Source organism: Zosterops lateralis, assembly GCF_965231275.1.
Source record: "Zosterops lateralis genome assembly, chromosome: 2".
NCBI lineage: Eukaryota > Metazoa > Chordata > Aves > Passeriformes > Zosteropidae > Zosterops > Zosterops lateralis.
In genome coordinates, this window is record NC_139763.1 from 34,189,648 (window position 1) to 34,211,859 (window position 22,212).

Here is a 22,212-nt window from a genome sequence, read left to right on the forward strand (position 1 = left end):
CTCTGAAACACCTGCAAAAAGCCGCGTTTGCCGGGGCAGCCCTTTCAGGAGGCGAGCACGGCGGTGGCGCGTCCCGAGGGCACCGCGCCGGCGTATCCATAGGAAAAGGCCGTGGTGCAGGATCAGTCGGTTTGTACCGTACCGGGCGTTCTGCCCCCGACCTCCACAGCTGAACCCGCACACGGCTCCGGGCGGGGCACAGGGTCACCTCGGTACCGGGTTTGCGAGCGGCCGCCGCCTCTCCCGAGCCGCTCCCGCGGGCCGGGCCGGGCCGGGCCGGGCCAGGCGGGGGAACCCTTCCCGGGGCCAGGGAGCGATGGCCATCACTGACACACCTCGGTGACAAACCGCGCTGTCCCTCTCGTCCCGGCCCCGCCCGCTGCAGGCACCGCCCCGCCAGGCGCCTCCGGGCGATGGTTGGAGCGGGACGGGGCGGGGAGGGGGAAGGGGAAGGCGGGGGAAATGTCGCGGTCGCTCCGGGAGACGGGGGAAAACCGGAAGCCGGCGGGGCGGGGCGGCGCGGAGCTGGCGAGCCCTTCCCCGGCCTCTCCCCGCCGGGCGGCGGCGGCAGCAGCAGCGCCATGGGGTGTTTGTTCTCCCGCCGCAGGAAGCCGGCCCAGGACGGGCAGCTGCCGCAGCAGCAGGGAGCCGGGCAGGGCGCGGCCACCGGCGAGCCGAAGGCGCCGCAGTACAGCTGGGACCTGCGAGCCAAGGTACCGCCCCGGCGGCTGGGGCCGGGGCTGGGGCAAGGGCAGAGGCTGGGGCTGGGGCTGGGGTATCGCCTCTCTCAGCGTCTCGCCCTCTCCGGCCGCCCGCTGTTTGCGGCGGGGCGTGTGCTCCGGCAGGGAGCGCGCCTTCCCCGGCCCCGCTGCTACGGCTCGGTCCGCGCAGTTCAGAGCGTTCATTTGAGCAATTAAAAAGTGTTTAGCCTAAGGATTTTACCAGGCAGTCTCCAATTGTGCAGGCGGGATGCCGCGGTGCGAATATCGGTCCCCGGCGCGGGGGTCTCCCGAGGCTGGCGCTGCCTCCCGGCGGGACAGCGCCCTGTGGGCAGGGCAGGGCAGGCGGCTCGGCTGTGACAGTCCCCGCGGGTGTCTGCCTGCCTGCCGCCGGGGTTCCCGGTACAGCGCGGGGTCCCCTGGGTGCCGCTTCACTCGGGCAAACCGGGATTGATGGCTGGGGAGCTGCCTGTGCCCGGGAGAGCCCCCCCGGCTGGCATTGCAGCGGGGCATGCAACTCCTGCCGTGTGTCCTGACTGTCTACATTGATGCTTCCTGCTTGGCTGTTTCCGCTCGTTTATTTTATATATATATTTTTAATAATTTAAAGATTTGGGGTTTTTAAAAGAGGAAGTAGAACAGGCTTATTCGGCCCTAAAATGACAGATGAAGAAGACAAATCCCTTCCCATGCTGTTCCCAGAGCTCCTGGAGGCAGTCATGAAGACTCAAGCGGGAAAGCATTTAAATGCTGGATAAAATGTATCTCTTCCTAGGCTCATTTCAAGTTTCACTTCCTAAATATGTCATGTCATTGTAGCCTTACTGGGCCTCCTTCCTTTGCCTCTCCAGCTGCCTTCGGGTGGGGGAAGCAGAAACTGGGGCAGGTGATAAACTTAATTGATGTGGTTTCAACAAACAAAATCCTCAAACCTTTAGGCCATATTTTACAAGTACGGGGAAGAAAATGTGTGAACTTATTTGAATGTTTAGCTTGCTTGTTTTTTAAACTTGGCCAGGTGCTCTAGGGTGTCCCTTAAGTCTCTCCAAGTAGATTAAGACAAGCGTGGATGGAGATGAGCTGGAGAGTGTGTGCGTGGCCTGGAGGAATGGGTTCCTCGGGGATAAAGATGAGCAATCTGTGTTGGGCTTGTTGCCTTGAGTGGATAGCGGATATTTAGGGAGCAGACAAGAGCAGGGGAGGATTACAGCCTGTCACTTGTACGGAGACTGTTCTCACAGCGGGAGGGGCTGTAGTGAAGCCATATTTTAGAGTGACAGAACAAAACTTAGTCTGTCTAAAAGTAAATTACTAAATCAGCCTTTGGAATATTATTTTTTAGTTTTAGAGCAAATTCACCAGCTAAAGCACAACAGGTATGACAATTTTTACCCCATCTACTTATATAAAGCTAACTTTGAAAACTAAAAGAAGGAAAGTCGGGGTATAGAAAGACTTGATTCAGAGAATAGCCAGCCTTGTTGCTAAGGAGATGATTGTTGTTAACTTGCTGGAAGTAGGCTCAAGATAACATATGAAACTGTTACAGCACCAACAATCTATCTCTGTGGAGTAAAAAAACTGTTATTATGTATTGCATGTAAAACTTCCTTCTTTTTTATAAAAGACTCTTAGAAACCAGGAGAATCAGTGAGTTTGGGCTGTGCTAGTGAACTGTGTAAACCATCAAATTAGCTGCCTAATTTTGTACTGTACAGCCTAAGGATGGCTATTTAATGTCTAAGTTAATTTCTCTTCTTCTTTGCAGCCTTGTTTTTCACTGTTTTTTTTGGGTGTAAGATTAATATATTAAACCAGGAAAGCACCTGGAGTCACCTTATCTTAGGTGAAGGAGTACCGAGCGCTTGATGCACTAAAGTTGTTGATCCCAGTTTGTATTAAGTGATACCCTGTTAGTGTTAATGTAATAGCTTTAAATGTTGTCTGTAATACCTTGTCCTGTTGTCTATTTCTTTATAATTTCTGATGCTTCACATATACTTATTTATTTCACAAGTTTGTGTTTGTACACAAAGTTAAATTGAAGTCAGTTGAAAAACTTGTGGCATCAAGACTCCTTTTTGTTCATCAAGTGCATTGAATTGTATTCTAAACCCTGAAAACCTCAACTTTGTCAGCAGATATGTTGTCTTTTGATGTTTATTTCCACCATTTGGGTTGGTGATGTGTTTCTAATTTTAGGCTCTCCTACCCAGTCATGCAGTTGTGTTTATATAGTGCAGTTTAACAAGCAGGTTTGGCAATTGTCTGTAGTTTTTGTAAACTATGTTCTGTATGTTCTTGCAGGTGAGTATGTCTTTGCTTCTCAGACACTCCAGCTGTCTTCCTGTAAACTAATGCCATGCTAACATGGTAGAAATTGTAGGCACACTTGTGTGCCTATTTGTGTGATTAGGGATGTGTAGACAGTGACTGAACCTGAGGGGTTCCTCCAACGAAACTATTTCTTTTGCCTCTGAAGGACATGATTGCCAGTTGAGCCTATTTTAACCATGTTCTGATGGTAAAAGATGATTAGTATTGATACTGCCTGCTAGTGTAGCTCTAGACAAAGAGTAATATGATGATATCCCAGTGACCATGTAACTCCTGTGTAATGGTCCCAAAAATGGACCATGTGGTAGAAAATTTTAAATAGAAAATATTATAAGATGCTGATAGTTGAACTGAAATTAAGGAAAGTATATGACTTTGAGGAGTCTTTTCAGATTTCTGTGTGACTTTATTAAGTGAGGAGAGAAGTTTTAAGGTATGAATTTAATCAAATTTAAAATTTAAAAATTTTAAATTTAATCAAATTTAGATTGTACTGTAAATCTGCTGGAGTGTCTGTAATGCTTACTGAGCCTTGAGTTCAGAGAACTGTGTGAAGATTACTTATGGCACAGTAGAAGAACCAAAGGATCAGATTATCTTGAAAACAGAGAGGAGAAGGATGAGTATTCAGTTTCTTGCTTTGGGATTCTCAGTCCATGAGTGTAAGCAGAGCACAGTTTATTCCAGTCTGATATTACTGCATTGCATCCTGAGGACTTGTTATGTCTCTTGATGTCTTTGGGCTGTCGTGAGAGTCTCTCTCAGCCTTTCTCAGCCTTCTTCAGGCAGCTTTCCATCTGGATTGCTTTCCTTTCACACTGTATGACTAACAGCAGTAACTGAATGTGGGTACGTACAGAAAGGAACTGGGGCTTTTGTGTCTTGTGGTGGCAGATACACTCATGACCTCCACAGCAGAAGAAACACAATAGCTGCATCATCTTTTTTGCTGTTGTCTCATGTTCAAAGAAGTAGGATTAGATTAATTATTATCACAGTGGCATTTAGAGCTTAGAGGAACTTTCCTTCCCATATATTTTTTTTTTTTAGTTTTAGGAGGAACAAGTAAAGTTTTGTTTTATGTCAACTGATTTGCAACTTAACTGGTTTAGTTGATAGGAAACATGCATCATTGTTATTGTGTTGTGTAGCTGTATTTAAGCAGTTAAAAAACCTCAAGAGGTTAAACTTTTTGCCTAAATCCTAGATAGTATTTTGTTAGTTACCTTACATTTGAGGATTCTTCATGAATGGTCTGAGCTGACTTGGGTATCTTGAACCGTCTAGATCTTCTTTAGTAGCCACTTCATGTTTTATTTTGGAATATTAATAAAATAACTTTTTTTTTCTCTAAACAATGAATTATTTTGTCCTTAAATCCAGTGTATCTCCCTTATGCTTCTTGGTGCACCAGAAGAACTACTGCTGTATTTCTCAAATGTGGTTAGATCAACTGAGAAACAGTCAGAAGATTTGTATTAAGCAATATCTCCTGTTAGATCAAATGCAGGCTTGTGATAACTTCCTTTCTTCTTTCACTTTTTCTGTATGCAGTAATTAGCTGTGGTTTGCTGAATGTGAATGACCATTTTATGCTGTTATGGGCATTATGGAAAAGCATGAAGATTCCCAAGAATAGAATGAAATGAGCATTCAGACTGTTGTATTGGCCACTTTTAAAGTCAAGGTGTGCAGGACATGCTCCAAAATGAAAAACTGTTTGCTAGTGACAGGAACCTGCTCTACTCTTTCCACCTTTTCTTGTTGTGCAAGAATCTTGAAATCTGCCAGTGGGTGAGTAACTTCAACAACCAATCTCCAGAGGATGTTGCAACTCATTACTTGAGGGCACCAAACCCATCTAAGTATGAATATGCAGAAGTGTCTAGGCCTGGGAATGCACTTTTCTTTCTTATTTCCCTTATGTTAATTCCCCTGCTGACAAAAATAGTGCTTAAAGCTTCTTAAGTTGGTGTGCTTACCCTGTAGGTGCAGCTTTTAATGTTACTGGGTCAGCAGCCAACTTTTGTATGTCATCAGCTGTATATAAGTTCATTTCTGAACTGCTATCTGTAGTGACATAGAGAGATAGGGGATGAATTTTTGAGAAAAAATTTAAAAGAGAAGACTTTAGTGTAGTGGTTTAGAAATACCTTACAAACTGTTTTCTCAGCAGCCTAGACATGAGTAACTAGAGCAGAACTGTAAGCTGTTAAGAGCAGCAGTACCTGCTCATATTTGTAGGGGCATACCACTGTTGACTGAAACTCCTTCCCTGAAGAACCCTATGAAAAAGTTCTTGCTGAGACATGAACTCATACCAGAAACACTTCAAGGTGGTGGGATCCTTTATGATTCTAGGTACGGTTACCACTAACAACTGTGAGAGTCTAGTTGTTCCAAATCTTCTTCCAAGTGGGAGCTGCCCAGTTTTGGTGCCAGGAAACTGCGTAATGGTGGCCGAAGAGATGCACGTCATGTGCCACTTTCACATAGCCCCTGACCTTCTTGCAGGACAAGTGTTTGCAGGAAGGAAAGCTGCTTAAAGCACCTTGCACTTGTAACAGGATGTCCTAGAGCTGTAAGCAGCCACGACAAACTCCTATGTTCACTTCTCTCCTTTTGTTTGTTCTTTAAAATCCTTGCTCCTTACAATTTGTCCTCTAGCTCTTTGTAACAGACTTCTCACCACTGTAATTGCTAATAACCAAAGATTAGGCTTCTGTGCCTGTTTAGAGAAGGAAAAATGTTAGCCCTGTAAGAAGGGCTTGCTTTTTCATCATCACATCTGGTTATTTTAGGTCATTCTATGGAGTAATTCCTGAACCTGTGCATAGCCACTTCAGTTAGAAGGTTTCAGCTCTTGAGCTGTGCCAATATCTATTAATGTATGACTCTCGTCTACTTCAAGAACTCTTTAAATTCAGCTGAAAATATTAAAAGTTACTGCTATGAATACTGTCACCTTTTGAACTTATATCAGCCTGGGGAAAAAAAGACATTTAAAAAACCTGTTATGGGCTGTAGAGTAAACCATCTGTCTGAGTGAGATGGGTGGATTTGGACAAAGTTTTTTGAAAAGGACAAGTAAATGAGTTATCAAATAGTTGAGTTTTCCTGACCTGCCATGTGCTTAAGATTTTATAGCCAATGGAGCACCAAATGAATGGGCAGAGAGATGTACATAGCCCTGGTTATGGTTGTATGAGACTGCAGATGCATTTCTTCAGCTTCTTTTGGCTTTCCTAGCCCGCTTTTTTTGCTATGTTGCCAAGATAGAGCTTAAGAAACAGTTGGTTTCCACTGTCAGGGGAAGGAAGGTGGTTGCAGTGATTTAATATTAATCTGTTGATGATACCTGAAGAATTCAGAGATGGTGAACATGAACCAAGAAGGCCGATGGCTGATCCTGGCTTGTATCAAAAGTAGTGTGGCCAGCAGGACTAGGGCCATGACCTGTACTTGGCATCGTTGAGGTTGTACCTCAAATCCTGTGTTGAATTCTGGATTCCTTACTTCAAGAAAGAAGTAAGCACACTGAAGTCCTGGAGCATGTCCAGAGAAGGGCAACAGAGCTGGTGAAAGGTCTGGAGCAGCTGAAGCAGCTGCAGCTGTTTAGTTGGAAGAAAAGGAGGCTCAGGGGAGACCTTTTTGCTCCCTACAACCACCTGAAAGGAGGCTGTAGGAGGTCAGAGTTGGTCTCTTCTCACAAGTACCTAGTGACAGGACAAAATGAAAAGCCCTCAAGTTGTTCCAGGTGAGGCTTAGATTGGACATTAGGAAAAAAATTCTTAATGGAAAAAGTTGGAACAGGCATCCCAGGGAAGTGGTTGAGTCACCGTGCCTGGAGGTATTTAAAAGATGTGTAGATGTGGCAGCTGGGGACATGGTTTAGTGGTGGACTTGGCAGTGTCACGTTAATGGTTGCACTTGATGGACTTAGAGGTCTTTTCTAAAACTTTTAAACTATTCTATAATCCTGTGACCATGTAAGGAGCTGTTGGATGCATCCTGAAAATTATGGTTCTGCCTTCAGGCCTGTTTCTCTGGCATGTTTCTTTTACCCAGGAGAAGTGAAATATTTATATCTGCTATAGTCTTATATCCCCTCCTCTCAGGGGCAATAACCCAGTTGGGGGAAAAGAGTATCAAATCTATTTCATGCAGTCCCTCTGGTCTATACTGCAGTGTTAATCAATAAATTCCCTTAGTCTTTAAAAGGATAACTGCAAAGCAAAATTAAAGGAAATGTGCAAATTCCCTGGCATGGTCAACAAACTGAGAAGTAAAAACTGTGTCAGAATGGAACTCTTAATTCTGGAAAATAGGCAAATAAAGAGAAGCTCTTGAACCTTATAATAAGCCGAAAAATTATCTTTAACTTGACTACTTTTCTTACTCAAAAACTCTCATTTGAAACTGTTTATAAGCTGTGAGTTTTCTGACTAACCGAGGTTTTTCACCTAGGCCTAAATAAAATTGCAACATGAAGTTTCACATGTCCTTGCAAAGGCCACTGGGCAGGATGAGCTAGTGCTGCTTCAGAGACTTTGTAGAGCAGAGCAATTCAGAAAGACGTGCTTAGGTTCCAAGTTTCAAAAAAGCTTTAAGTTCTGGAAACACTGAACTTCTCATTCCTAAGAGAATTAACTGTTCCTAGGTGCCTCTTTTGAAAGCAGTAAATCTGTCTTCTGTGGTTATTTAAGAAAAACCCAACACACAGATATACACAAACATACACAAATGTTCTAGGAGATGCCTGGGAAGGATATGTCCAAAAGCAATTTTAATATTTATATTCTCAAGTAAGAGAGAATATGAGGGTAAATAACTTTTATGTGGATCAAATATGTAACATTACTTGAGACTAAAGACCTAAAGAGAGTTTGAATCCAAAGCATGCTGTGTGACTGAGTCTCCATGAGGTGTCCCTTATCTTTTGAGTCTCCCAATTTTATTTGTAACACTTCCAGCTAACTGTCCTGGATGTATACTAGTGGTATTAAATATGATTGAGAATTCTGGAAGCCATCTTCATTGTCTCAACTTGCTTTTTATTTGGAAGATCCATCAGCTGCAAACCTCCTTTCCTGTCTGAAGGTCATACAGGTTGCATAGAACAAAATATATTTTATCAGCTGGTAGAGATTTTTAGCTTCCTTTGACTGTTCCAGTCTAAAGCTATCTAGGCTGGTTTAATGAATGTCTGGTGCTAGGCCATTCTGGTTTATGCCTTTTGCTGATCTCTAAGGATTGTGTCAATGTTTGACATGCTAGGAAGAAATTGTTTTAGAAATTTCACTACACTGAAACTGTGGTAATGCACAATAACTGATTATGGTACAGCAAATTTTATGAGCCTCAAGGCAGATAATCAAATAGCAGGCTGGTGAAATGATCTTGTATTAATCATTCACTTGTATGCTTCCAAGTGCTATTTTAATGAGCTTTCACAAGAGGGCAGAGTAGAATTTGCTCCAGGAATTGCAGTTGGCTTGAGACATACCTAGAAATAAGCCAGCTCAGATTTCTTTGGTTCTAGGACAGCATGGGCTGTATTATTCATCTTTGCCACCTGTATTGCATCCATCCTAGGTGCTGTGTGGCTCGTGAATTGCTGCTTTTTAAAGGAGAGTCCCAGGAAAAACCACAGCCTCTCTCAAGTGTTCTGCCCCAGTGAGAGGGATGCTGGAGTGTGGAGGAGATCTGCAAACATGCCCCCTGTACCACCACTGCCAGTTTTCGCTTCTTGGACATAGCTAAAACAATCTTATATGTTTTGTCAGCACAAAAATCTTATCATTGTTGGCATAAGATAAAGCTGTGGCACAGATTAATGAGCTCTCTATAGTTTGCAAACGTAATAGAGAAGATACTGCTTGACAGCAACAAGGTTTCCTTGCAATATGTTGAGGTCCAGTAAAATATGCCCAAGAAAGCTACTCAAAAAGGAAATACTGTATCTCCAGCTTTATGAATCTGTAAGTATGTTGGATAGTTTATTTGTTATAGTTACGACTCTATTCAGAACCATCATCTTTGTTGAAACATTTTAAAGTCCACAGTTAAAACTAGCTCCCTTTGCCCCTTTCTTTATTAAAGGACAAACTGAGTTGTTTGGTTTTGGTTTTTTTTATTCCCCTGGAGCATCTCAGAAGTGTAGTTTCATTTCTTAGATGTATCTCAATACTGTGTATTCCAGTAGTTTAGTTAAGAGTTGCTTCTGATCTTTCATCACTCATTGTGGCAGTTTATCCTGTACAATTCAGTGGTACTTCAATCAGTGCAAGTCAATGGGCATTTAGCATTATAATATTTTTCTGCATTTGAAGAATTTAACCTTTTTTTATTTTTTTCCTCCTTCAGATTGACCCCAAAGATTACACTTTTTCCGGACTTAAAAATGAAACTGTTGGTCGACTGCCTGGAAAAGTAGCAGGACAACAATTTGTCATACAGGACTGCGAGAACTGTAAAATCTACATATTTGACCATTCTGCTACAATCACGATTGACGACTGCGTAAATTGCCAAATCTTTTTGGGACCCATAAAAGGCAGCGTGTTTTTCCGTGACTGCAAAGATTGTAAGTGTGTGGTTGCCTGCCAGCAGTTCCGCACGCGGGACTGCAGAAAGCTGGAGGTGTTCTTGTGCTGTGCCACCCAGCCCATTATTGAGTCCTCCACAGGTATGAAATTTGGATGTTTCCAGTACTATTATCCCGAGCTGGCTTTACAATTTAAAGATGCTGGTCTGAGTATCTTCAATAACACATGGAGCAACATCCATGACTTTACCCCTGTGTCTGGAGAAAATAACTGGGGCCTTTTGCCTGAAACTGCTGTAGTCCAAGATTACGTTCCTCTGCCCAGCTCTGAGGAGCTGAAAGTCGTCAGGGTTTCTACTGATGCTGCAAAGAGCATAATACCCATAACTCGAGGGCGGAGACAGAAAAACAGTGATGAATCGTGTCTGACTGTGTTTTTTGCTGGTGACTACACAACTGCAAATGCCAGGAAGTTAATTGATGAGGTAAGCAACCTTTGTCTTCATTCAGGTTTTTCAATTCCTAATTAAACTCTCCTCTAGACAGCCTCTGATTCTCCCTGAAGGACAAATATAGAAGCTCTGTCTACTGACCATACTGATCAACTGCATTGTTTAAAACCTTAAAGGAAGATAAGAGACTGAATCTCATTTGATCAGTCAGTTGCTTTACAGTTGACATCTTGTGAGTAGCACATGTGTCCTCTAACAGTTCTGGTGTACTTTTCCATCATAGCACAGCAAAGTGATGCTCTGAAGAAAATGTGTAGTTGATTTGATGAACTTGGTCAAATATAGGGTAAGTGATTGACAATGCTTGTGAAAGAGATGTAACCAATTAACTTGTTAGCTTATTGTATTGAAAGTCTCAGCTAACAAAAGTTTGTCCTGAAAGTTTTTCCAGTACTATCAGAGAGTCTAAAAAAAAAAAAAAAAAAAAAAAAAAAAAAAAAAAAAAAAAAATTGTTAAAATGTATCCCCATGTCATCCATTGTTGGAACTTTTTTTTTCTGAAAGGGGCAGTGAGTGTTTGTCATGACTGGTCTTCAATGACTTAAATAGATTTTTTATTGGTCTTTTTTCCCCCCCTTTCTTTGTCTTTTTTTCTTTTTTTTTTTCTTTTTTTTTTTTTTCTCCTATGAGACCACAGCTTCCAAGCTTGCTGAGTTTGTACTTTCCTGGGGCTAAAACCTGGGAGTGGCTGGCTGCTTTCACCATCCTCGAGTGCCAAGGATGTCACAGAGCAGAGCCAGTAACCATGGGCTACAGCATCTGAGAGAATCTGTAAAAGCTGCTGATCACAGTGTTGTGTGGTCAACTAAACATCTAGTGGAGCCCTTTCCCTTGGGTTTTTATCTGCAAGGAAAGAAAGCTGTACAGTGTCTCCTTCTCTCCCCATTGCCCAGTTGAACTTTTATGGGACTGAGCTACTGAGTTACTTGGGTGAAAGGAGATAATGATACTTATGGGTGGTTTTTTTTTTCTGATGAATGAATAGCTACAGGAGGATGGTAATAGATGTGTTCTCCTCTGTTAATAGTTATTTAGAAGTTAGAGTTAAGAAGATGCTAGAGGACTAGTTAGTGAGTTTCTGTAGAAATCTAACTGCTCTGTAGATTAATGGAGGTTGTGGAAGTAAAAATGTATTTGCTCCTTTCCCACATGCTTTTATTTTCATATTAGATTTGGAGTAAAAATGAGGGGGTGAGATGTGTATATGTGTTTTCAAGCATTGTTAACTATTGTTCCAAAACTGAAAACATCAGCAGTGGATAGATGAGAATTTGAGCTAATGCTTGACTGAATGATGGCAGAGTAAAGAGAACTGACTGCTTGTTTCCAGATGCTGAATGCCTTTGACTCCCATTAGTTTCTGCTTGTGAGGGATTGTGGGGAAAAACACATAACCCTGGGCCCTAATGTATAAAACAAAAACATTCACATTTATTCCGCTAGGTGCACTAGGGCAGAAGAGAAAATCTGGATGAATGGAATGAAAATAAACAGAAGGGTAGAAAAAGCAAATGGTCTCTGAAAAGAGCAAAAAGGGTCCCTTTGCTCTGAGATTTAATGTGTATGGGAAAAATGAGTCTATTACAGTGTAATACTCAAGTTGAACTCTGCCTTAGAAGCATTTTTAACATGAATTCTTCCTCTGTTAACAGATGACTAGTAAAGGCTTTCAGCTGGTGCAGACTAAAGAAGTCTTAATGAAGGCAGAGGATGCTCACAGAGTGTTCCAGCAGAGTGCATTAGAATTCATTCCACTCCTGGAAAAAGGTCAGTTTGTGTTTTCTTTCTCCTCTTGATATAGAAATTTGTCACTAGAGAGTTCTGGAGAAGAAAGAAGAATGAAGGACAAATCTGTATTTCAAGGACATACTGTAAAACCTTGTTGTGATGAGTTTTGGAAGCCTCAGTGAGGCCCTAAACCAGCCAAAACTCCTGAAGGCATCAGAAATGAGTTATTTCACACGTATTTTGTGTTTCTGCTCCCCCTCTAGTGGTCCAGTCGTATATCTCAGGAGCAGTGCCACATACAGGTCTGCCTGGAGTGGTCAAAAAAAGCTCATGCTTTTAGACTGTTTCTAGCTTGTCACCTGTGCTGCTCAACCACTGGGCTGTTCAGTGTTTCTGTATAAATTATTTAAGGAAATCAGTATGGGTGTACATAAAGCAGATAAGTGTTTAAAATTCTTGTTTATAACTGGTGTACTGTCAGAGTATTTCAAAAGCCTTTCTATTGATATGGTTGCATTTGGGTTTTGTCTCTTCTTGCAGAAGTACCGACATCTTGTTATGTGTTATATGCTAAAGTTCACTACACATTCCCAAACTTGGTAGCAACATGCAGGTTTTTTCATGGTGACATGAGAGGTCTGTGATGCTCATTGCAAGAATAGGACAAAAGTCATTGCACTTATAAGATGATAGTCTAGCTTATGGGCTATATTGCAGTCATGTGGGAAGAAATACCATGTCAGAATGAAACCAGAGAAAGCAGATCTGCAAACAGTGGGTGAGAACAAGTCTAAGAATCAGGCAATTTTCTGTCTTGGGGCTTAGGCAAAAATGCTTGAATGACTCAGTCCCACTCCAGATGTCTGTGAAATGGCTCACTATTTGAGCAGCATAGTCTGACTCACTTCCATGATGCCTTGCACTCCTTAGCATTTTTGTGCTATTGCTGCCTTTCAAGAAGTAAAACTGGAATCCTGCCCAAATCTCTGAGAAAAAAAAAAAAAAAAAAAGCATGGAATTGCACTGTATGTAATAACACTGTAGTTTTTTTTCTCTAATGTGTTTAAGTCTTTTTAATTCCTTATCTGCTGTTATGGGGCTGCTCAAGCAAAAAAATAAAATGCTTCTTGCAAGCTTCACAATTCCCTGTGGGTTGAGAAATCTTCTGTTTCAATGCCAAGCTTGAAAGTACTATTGATTTTTAGATGAAACTATTTTCTAGGTCCAGTGGTTGCTTTGGAATTCAATGGAGATGGTGCTGTGGAACAGTGTCAAAGCACTATAAATGAAGTTTTTAGTGGGACCAAGGTAAGGTGGTGTATTGTTTTATTCACAGAAAGTATTACAGAATGTCTGAGCTATGTCATGGTCAAGATATGGTGTTGACATACTACACAATCTTTTTAGGTTTATGGGTAACAAAATTGGAATATACGTTTGTAGTTGTTTTGGTTTTTTTGTCTTCAAAACAGAAGTTACTTGTTGGTGATAAGAAAATTGTCCTGGGAAAGAGAGTTCTGAATCCCCATATCCACTGAAGAATACAAGATTTCCACTTAAAGCTGTTTTTTCACATAATAGAAAAGTCAAGTTCTATAATTATAGTACAAAGAAGTTCCACTTCAAGTCTTGGATTTAGTCACTTAACTTTGTGGTGTCCTGTCTATTAAACCATGACAAAGATAATATGGTGGGATTTCAACTTTTTTCCATGTTTACTTTTGCTGTGTAGGATACCACACAAGGCCTTCCTTCAAAGACAGTGTTCTTATTTCTTCTGTCAGCTTCTTTCTCTTTAGCTTCCTTACACCACACCTCCTCTTTCCTTGCTGTTCTCTTTCTCTAAATGGCAATGGTTTTGAGAAAGTTTATAGGAACATTTAGACCACTCCTGGTAACAGGAGAGTGACAAACTCTGCTTTCAGGCAGCTGTTCAAAAAGGACTAGAATGCCTTTGAGACGTAGCATCCATGAAGCTCCTTGCTGTCTTTCAGTTCCTTTCAAAAGACTTACTTGGAGCTAGGCTGCCCAGTTTCTGGAAAACAGTCATCTTGTAATAAGTAATCTCATTTAATTTTTTGATTGAGGCTATTCCATGCATGTTGAGATGGGTGAACAGCCACAATGGTCTCTGTTACTCAACTGATTGGGTATTGATTAAGACAACTATTGTTGATCTGCTGAAAGCTTTCAAAGGTAGCTGTCCTGGGCCTTGGACTTTCACATACATTGATAAATCTTGAAAAATGCAAAAGTAATTGAAGTTACTTTTTAAAAAAATAGTCTGGAGAAGCAGCAGAGTTTTTTTGAGGGTAATATAACACAAGGAAGTCTTTCTTACAAACTCTCTGTTAAAGGAAAGTAGTAGTCTAAGGATTTTGTGTATTTATTTTTCCCCTGCTCTCCTGGAGAGATTTGACTTTACCAATCAAAATACATCTAAATAGATACTAACTGAAGCTGTGACCCCTGAATAATGAACCCCCAAACTCCTGATCCTGAAGGCAAGGGTTAATGCAGCCAGTATGTGTGCTAGGAAAGGGTGATGATAATAAATGGTGGATGCCCATCAGGGCTAAGAGAATACTAGAACTTGTTCTGTCACACAGTGGGAACCAACAGTGTTGTCTCTCAGGAAATGCAAGACTAAAAATAAGCATTACTGATTTCAAATGAGCATGACTGCTTTTTACTGATGCATAACTATTTTCTTGTTTAATAAAACAGGTTTTTGTATCGGAAAGCAAAGCATCAGCATCTCAGGATGTAGACAATTTCTACAACTTTGCTGACATGCAGATGGGAATGTAAAGTTTAGCATGAAGGTGCTCACATACGGTTTGTCTCAGCACTTGGATGTCACTTGGCTTGAATATTGCAGTAATTTTGTTATTTAATTTTGTATTTCTCATACATCCCTTTTATAAAGCCACTGGTGGTTTTTGATACTGTGTTATCTGAACTGGAGTAAACTGCATAGCTAGCCACGTGCATTGTGTTTGAAACTTAAGTTTAACTTCAAAAACCAATTGAACTTTTCTACTAACTTTTTTACAGTGATTTCTAAACATCTATTGACACTTGAATGTTTCTTGAGATCTAATGGTTATACATATTTTAAAAGTGCATCCTGATCCAACTTTGATGCAGTAGTAGTTGTTATCTTTCACATTTTTAGAAAGTGTATTTATGTGAAACTCGCCCCTCAAAATTTTTCCACATGCAAATTTGTCTTTACTGGGGTCCAGGAAGGAAGCTGTAGTCATTGACTTTTTCTGAAACTTAGTCTGAAATTAGTTGTCCTTGTAGCATGCTTTCAAAAGCAGTTTGCGATTTTGGCTTACTCTGCTTCAGCACACTTTTTGAATAAAGTTGTTTGCAGCACCATTTATGGTGAGAGTTGTCACAACAGCATTCTGGTAAGTGAGCACTTGCCAGGTTTTTCTGCTTTGAGGTGAATCCTGAGCATGAGTGCTCTGCTGAAGCTACTCTGAGGTCTGCTCAGGTTCTTCGGTGACACAGCTGCCAGCTCATACATGGGATATACATTAGGTTTCTTTGCATTTGAAGCAATAAACCTCTGGCATATTGTTGTTTACTAGAAGGGACATAGCCAGTAGACAAGAAGGACTTTGATGGCATTAAAACCCCCTTCTTCCTTGCTAGACCCCAAGGGAAGGCTTTTACATGCAGCAGTAATATAAAAAGTGCTGTAAAGTGCTACACACTGCCATAAGATTTATTTTGTATTAATTCTAAAGACAGACTGAAGAAGTGCTACTAGTGTTTCGTGAGATACCTTTGAATAGTGTTCAGTAATAATGCTTATTGCTAAATAATGCATTTTAGAATACAAATCTATATGGGTATTAAATACGTGATTGATTTATTTTTGCATATTACATCCTTACTGATTTTTCTACACGAACTTAAAGCTTTAGTCCAGGTTTCCAAGCCCACTGTAATACTTGAACCAATTGTGCATGCAGACACACAAAACCAAATTTCATAATTAAAACATGGCTTGCCAGTTTGCATGGCCTTGACAATTCACTGAATGGATTGAGTCTGTGTTGAGGTGCTAAAGCAATTTCCTCATTATGGTCATCTATCAAAAGGGAACATCTTGCAAATCTTAACTGAAAATAAGTTTTGACTCATCACTTGCACAGCTCTGGAGCTCCAAAGTGGGTGGCTAAAAACACATCTCTATTTTTTTTTTTTTTTGAATTAGCACATGAAAGAATCTCTTCTTCTGAAATTCATAATTCTGTAATGCCCAAGAGAGGTTCTGAGCTGTCATTTTGTTGCTACTGGGCAAATGCTTGCCATTAGTTTAAATTAGAGAATATGTAGGACCTCTTGTTATAGTTATGCATAGATTAAATAAGGAATAATATCTCCTGAATAAAATAAACCATTGCTGTACTGGAGGTAAGAAAATTGCCACTTCTTTGAAATGTTTTTATTTGACAAAGTGAAAAAAAATCAAGCCACCATCAGGATCCAACTGGTAGTAGAAATTACCACTTACTTGCACTTAGCCAGCCAGGAATTTTTTTTTTTTTTTTTTTTTTTTTTTTTTTTTTTTTTTTTTGGTAAGCGTGAGGTGAGGCTGTAAAAAGAACTAAAAATTTTATCTTACTTTCCAAAGTACTAGCACAATTCATCAATAAACATGTACAGTAATTAATCTAGATATGTACAATAAATGTATTATTTTGGTATGGACAGTACATTGAAATTGTATAATGTACTTCAGGGCTGTCATTGTGTGATTTTTATCAGCAGTACATTTACCAGACTACCTTGGTCTCTAAACTTTCACATGTAAGATTTCCAAAGTTACATGCTGACACATGATCATGTGTATGTTTATAGCTTATTTTTTGTATCATCAACCTGCTCTGGAAACAAAGTGCTAAATGGACTTTTGTGACTCTTTTTGCTGGAGGACAGGATGATTAATTGAAAATTAATCTAGGCTTGAAACAATGGAATAACTTTTCTACATGCTGGGAAACAGCAGTGTTGCTTTTTTGTTTTTAACATGGATGGTCTGTTTACTGACATCAAGAATTTTTAATTAAAAGTCCCTGAATAATGAAGGAGATTCTCAATTCAGTTATTTATCTATCTTTTGATTTTAATTTCTTGCTAACAGGTGTTAAGAACACTTCTAGCTTAAGAGCCAGGAATTCTTTGCATTATAGAATGGTACGTGTTTCATGTATTCTTTGTACATTTCTTGTGTAGCTTTTAATGTAATTTGTATTACACTGTGAATATGATTCATAATAAACATTTGAAATATTTGAACTCTGGATTCTGAAGACTTTTTAAAATTATAGCATATTGAAAAACAATTACATTATAGTAGGTATAAAAACTAATTTCCACGCCTAAACAGGGATATATCTTGAAATAGATACTCATAGCTAGTAGAAAATAAGCATTAACTCTCTAGGCATTCATCCTCTGAAAAAGGTGATTTTTTGACAGCAGGGATTTTTCCTCAGTCAGAGATGGTTGTGCTTATAGTAGTAAAATTGTTAATTTAGAAAGCAGGTCTATTTAATATCTGAAAATGGTAAAATCTTCCTGAAAATAGGTAAACCTTTAATAAATTTGCAAACGTAGCTTTAAACTGGTCAGAAATGTGACTCTTCCAAGCAGAGGTGGTCTAGGGTAACTCTCACTAAGCATAAATGTTTGGACAGAATATAAAGTACTGTGTCAATACAATTGTCTTTTGAAGAAATTGAGTAAAATTGTGAAGCTTTAAAGTATCGAAGCTTTTGGTATACCTTTAGCTATTATTATACAATTTTACAGTTTAAAAACTATCATGTTACACCAGCTGGATCCAAGTTGCCTAATAATCTTTTCTTATGTAGTGTCAGAGTCATAGCAAAGCTGCCCTTAAGTATTTTCACCATTTTTACCAATCACATCTTTGAATATGAACATGAATAAGTATCTGTGCTCCAGCTGCTAGAACTTTCTTTTGTCATATCTAATATACATGTGGTTTTTACATGACTTTAATCCAAATACCAGGCTGCACTTACGTAACTTGGACAGATTTTTTTCAATTCCATAAAGCAGCCTTAAACTTTTATTACAAAATATATGCTTAAGTCATTCTGACTAATAAGGGGAAGAAAAGTTTAACTGACTTAAGCATGAGTAAAACTCTGTAGCTGAATATTTTCTTATTTAAATGCTGGCTTTTAAGTGTTTAGGTTTTATTAATACAGAATTTGGCGTTCTGCACAAATTTAAATCAGCATTCATAATAGCCTGTGAAATCAACATCTTTCGGAAGATACTGTTTTCCTAAAAATTTAATGCAGGACATAGTGAAATAAATCTTTTAACACCTAGGGGCAGCCCAGTTGCCTGCCTGATTAGTTCCTAAACTCTAGATCTTTTGCTATCAAGTTCCTTGTTAACTTGTTGGGACCTTTGTGCCATTTCTTTTCTGAATTAATGCATAAGTCTCCTGAATCCACAAAGGTGACACAGGTCTCTGGAGGTCTGCAGGAACAGCTCTTCCAAGGCACGTTTAAATCTGATCTAAAACATGTAAATTCTAGTCCAACAGTTTCAAAAGCTATGAATAAGTGCCGATTGCACGTATTGTCTCTAGCCTCTATGGATTTGAGTGGGGTGGTGCAACTGGCCGTAGCACTTCCTGAAGCTGTGTGCTGAAGTACTGCATTTTGCTGTAGAATATGTTGGAAGGCAGCTAACTCTGGGAGTCCACCCCATTCCCTGGGCATTGACTGCAGAGCTTGCAGTAAGAGCTGTAGTAATTTGCTGAGGACAACAATTTCTGGAAAGTAATCACTTGCTGTATTGCCATCCTGGAGGTTTTTCTTAAAGCTGTCTATTCTGAGTTCTGTCTCTCAACACAGCCATCTACATATGCAAAACTTTGCAAACATCAAACCTGGTAGAAACAGGATGTGCAGGAGGATTAACTGAATTCCTGGGAGTCATGGAGCATTAACAGTCCAGACATTAATATCTTGGTGTCCAGGTTGATAGAAAAATGCTTTTTACTGCTTTCATCTCTTCAGCATGCCCACTTGCTGTAAGACTGTTGCTGGTAATGTTTGTGGTCAGAGTCTTCCTGAGGCACATGTAGTCATCACTGCTTCTGAGTAAGAGAGAAGAAAAGGAGGGGGAAGTGAGAGGAGCTTTTAAAAGAGCTCTGAAGTTTTCTGAGTACATAAAGAAAAATGTGCAACTGCTCATTCCTCTTTTTTTAATGCATTTTAGCGATAATCCCCAGCTATGTACAATTTCATGGCCAGAGTATCTGGGTACTTTCCCAGAATGTATATTAAGCAACGTGACCAGCATGTGTCAAGTACAAGTCATCCTCTTTCCAATTGCTCAAGGCTGTAAAATTGCCAGTGCTGCAAGGGTCTAGATCTTTCAAATATGTGTGGATTTTGCTTGTATCCTTTTGTTAAAACAGCTGTAGAAAGTTTGTCCCTCAAACAGGTAAAGTTGATAGATAGGAAATTACAGTGATGGTTAAAGGCTCTTGAATAGTGTTTAAATGAGTGTTTGTCTGATGTTCCCAAACTGCAAAGGTTGAAAGCAATGTGCTATTATAGGTTCTACCCAAATGATGAGGCAGAATTTAAGGCAAAGCACCTCTGAAGTACTGGGAGCTCAGAGGACTGGGTCTAGATGACAGTGGTATGTATCTCTGCTTTTCCAACTTCATTTTAGCACAAGTATTGTGGTAGTGAAGTCACCGTTCATAATATCATTTGAGAGTCTACACATTTATTTTTAGGAACCTTTTGTCGTAGGGCAGAAAACGTGGAAAGCCTGGGTTTGTTTATTTTGTTTTCTCTCTTTTTTTATTTTCTTCCCTGTTTAAGCCATTAAACACATGTGTCTCAAAAAAAAAAAAAAAAAAAAAAAAAAAAAAAAAAAAAAATTAAACCTTTTGGGGCATATGGAAAGGTGAGTGACCACAGAGCTCTGATTTTTGAGCACTGAAGGGAACAGCAGCCCTACTCCCCTACTTACATGGATGCTGTCTGCTGTGCGGGGATTTCCCCCAAACTGATGTACATCACCAGAGAGGCAGCTAACGTTCCAGGTCTTTTAGGCAATTTTATTTCCTCACTAATACAAGTGTAAGATGTATTCTTTGATTCTTTTTTTTTTTGTTAGGTACTTACTTCCATGCATTTAAGGTACAGAGCTGTATATACTATCGGTTTTGAAAGCTACTGGTAGCCTTCTCCATTCTGTGCTACTGTCTTAGAAGGAGAAAGATAAATCAAAGATCTCCCTAAGCACAGAACTTTGAACTTGTCAGATCCTGGGAAGTGAAGCTGGCACATTTTGCTCTTGAGAGAGTAAATGGTCTGTGATTGTGAAAGTACTACTTTTTTTTTGTCTGAATGTGCTGATCTTTTTATGAAGGGAGATCCTCCCCCCCATTTCTGAAGTCCCACCACAGAAAAAAAACGCAAAACACTTCAGGGGCCTTTTTTTCTAGGGTACTGGAGATAAAATGGAAGGGCTGTACTATGACCTGAGGGCATCTTTTGATAGCTGCCACAACAAGTGCTAAAGGATTGGATTCAGTGTTTAAAAACTATCTTTTGAAGCTCTGAGTGTTCTTTGCTTCTATTTCTACTAGTGAGTATCAGAAACATTTTTAGTCACAAGGGTTTAAAGATGGCTAGCCATCCTTGAGATTCTGCTTTGCATTTTTTCCACAGAAGAATGAAAGTTTCTCCACAGTCATAATACATGCTCTTGTTTGTAGGTGCATGTTTCTACTTTATGGTAACGATTCAGTAATTTTGCTCACTGTGAAAGGAAAATAAAGGAGTTAAGCTTTTCTGTCTCCTGCCAGTAACTGCCGATGCTTGCTCTGATTTCAAGGACATTGTATCAAGGTTTCATCAATGGTATCTGCTCTGCTGATGAAGGGAGTTTTATGCAGCATCTACAGATTTCAAAGAAAATTGGTATACCAGCCTTTGGTATCCGTGTATTTCTTTTATCAGAGTCAACTAGAATCACTGGCCATGGAGGCTTCTGTGTGCAGGCTGGGAATGCCACAAAGACTTGGAGGTCAGGGGTTTGAATTAACTTACCAGGCCTTTCTAATGCTTATTTCCCCCGACTATTCCTCTGTGATGTGTTTGTTGCCTTTTTATTCTCTGGCATCTGATTAACAATAGCAGATGCAGCATAAAAAATACTTTTTGTTGTTGTTGTTGAAATTCACTGGAGTACTTCTAGGTATTTCAGTTAGAGGTGCTCCTTTTGTGGCTCAGATCCACGTTAAACTGTGTGACCATCTTCTCAAACGTTAATTATTACTTCGGTGCAACTTTCTGAATATCCTAATATACCACAGGCAGCTTTTGTATAGCTGAGTTAGGACATGGTTCAGTTTGGGTATGGTATATGTGCATACATTATTTTACCCTGTTCATACCTCTTCTAGTTTCCAGGTCATTCTGTCCTTGGGAAGACTTCCTGTTTGTGCTACATTTTATCAACATGTTAACATCTGGCTTTGTAAATTCCTTATATTCTCTAGGTGCATAAGAACATCTGTAGTTCATCCTTTTGGGAGCAAATGTAGAAACTGTGTTGCATATCTTTAAGAGGAACAAAAATGTACAATCGGCTTCCTATTTATTCATCTTGCTTGGTTTTCCTGTAGAAATACACAGTGAATGTAAAGCATTTATTGAAATAGGTAGCCCCACAGACTTTCTGACGCAGGTTTTCCTATGTCATTTATCTTTTGGCTATGAGCTCACCATATACAGTTGTGGATCGACTATAGAATTAGAAGCTTGGATGTCATTTTCTCATGACATGTGACAGCCAGTGTAGGGAGGTGTGTGTGATTCCAGTCATGGGAAATGAAGATATCTGCTAAACACCTTTCCTGGGTTGGACCGCATCTGTTCCTGATGAAGTGATTAATGTATAAAGTAATCTGGCAGGAAACTTCTTGTAGGGATGTTTCCTTCACTGATGGGAATATACATTCTTTATTGTCCTTCAGAATGATGGATACTTTAAACACTATATGTGTGTGTGTGTGTGTGTGTATACTCTACTAAGCAGGTTTCATGGACACACAGAAATTATAAATTGTTCTGAAATCCTAACGAGGATATTGGTACTTGAAAATGGTTTTTGTTTAGTTTAACTCATTCAGACTTTATTTCTTTTATGTTTAGGTAACAGGTCTGTAGTACATGAACTTGGTTTTATCACTCTGAATTCCTTCATTTGGGTCTTCAAATCTCATCTTAAATTCAGTATTGCCTGCCCTGCTGCCTGGTCCACCTGGTTTAATATA

General features: G+C 40.0%; 1 protein-coding gene across 1 annotated transcript; it reads left to right on the forward strand.

Annotated features, from left to right (window-relative positions):
* Positions 1 to 581: 581 nt before the first annotated feature.
* RP2 (RP2 activator of ARL3 GTPase) lies at positions 582 to 17,167 on the forward strand (the record flags this gene model as incomplete). Its single annotated transcript, XM_083884876.1, has 5 exons — positions 582 to 713; positions 9,423 to 10,088; positions 11,768 to 11,882; positions 13,066 to 13,151; positions 14,571 to 17,167. 5 exons carry the CDS (start codon positions 582 to 584, stop codon positions 14,652 to 14,654), a joined length of 1,083 nt encoding a protein of 360 aa, XP_083741002.1. The 3' UTR covers positions 14,655 to 17,167.
* Positions 17,168 to 22,212: the final 5,045 nt, after the last annotated feature.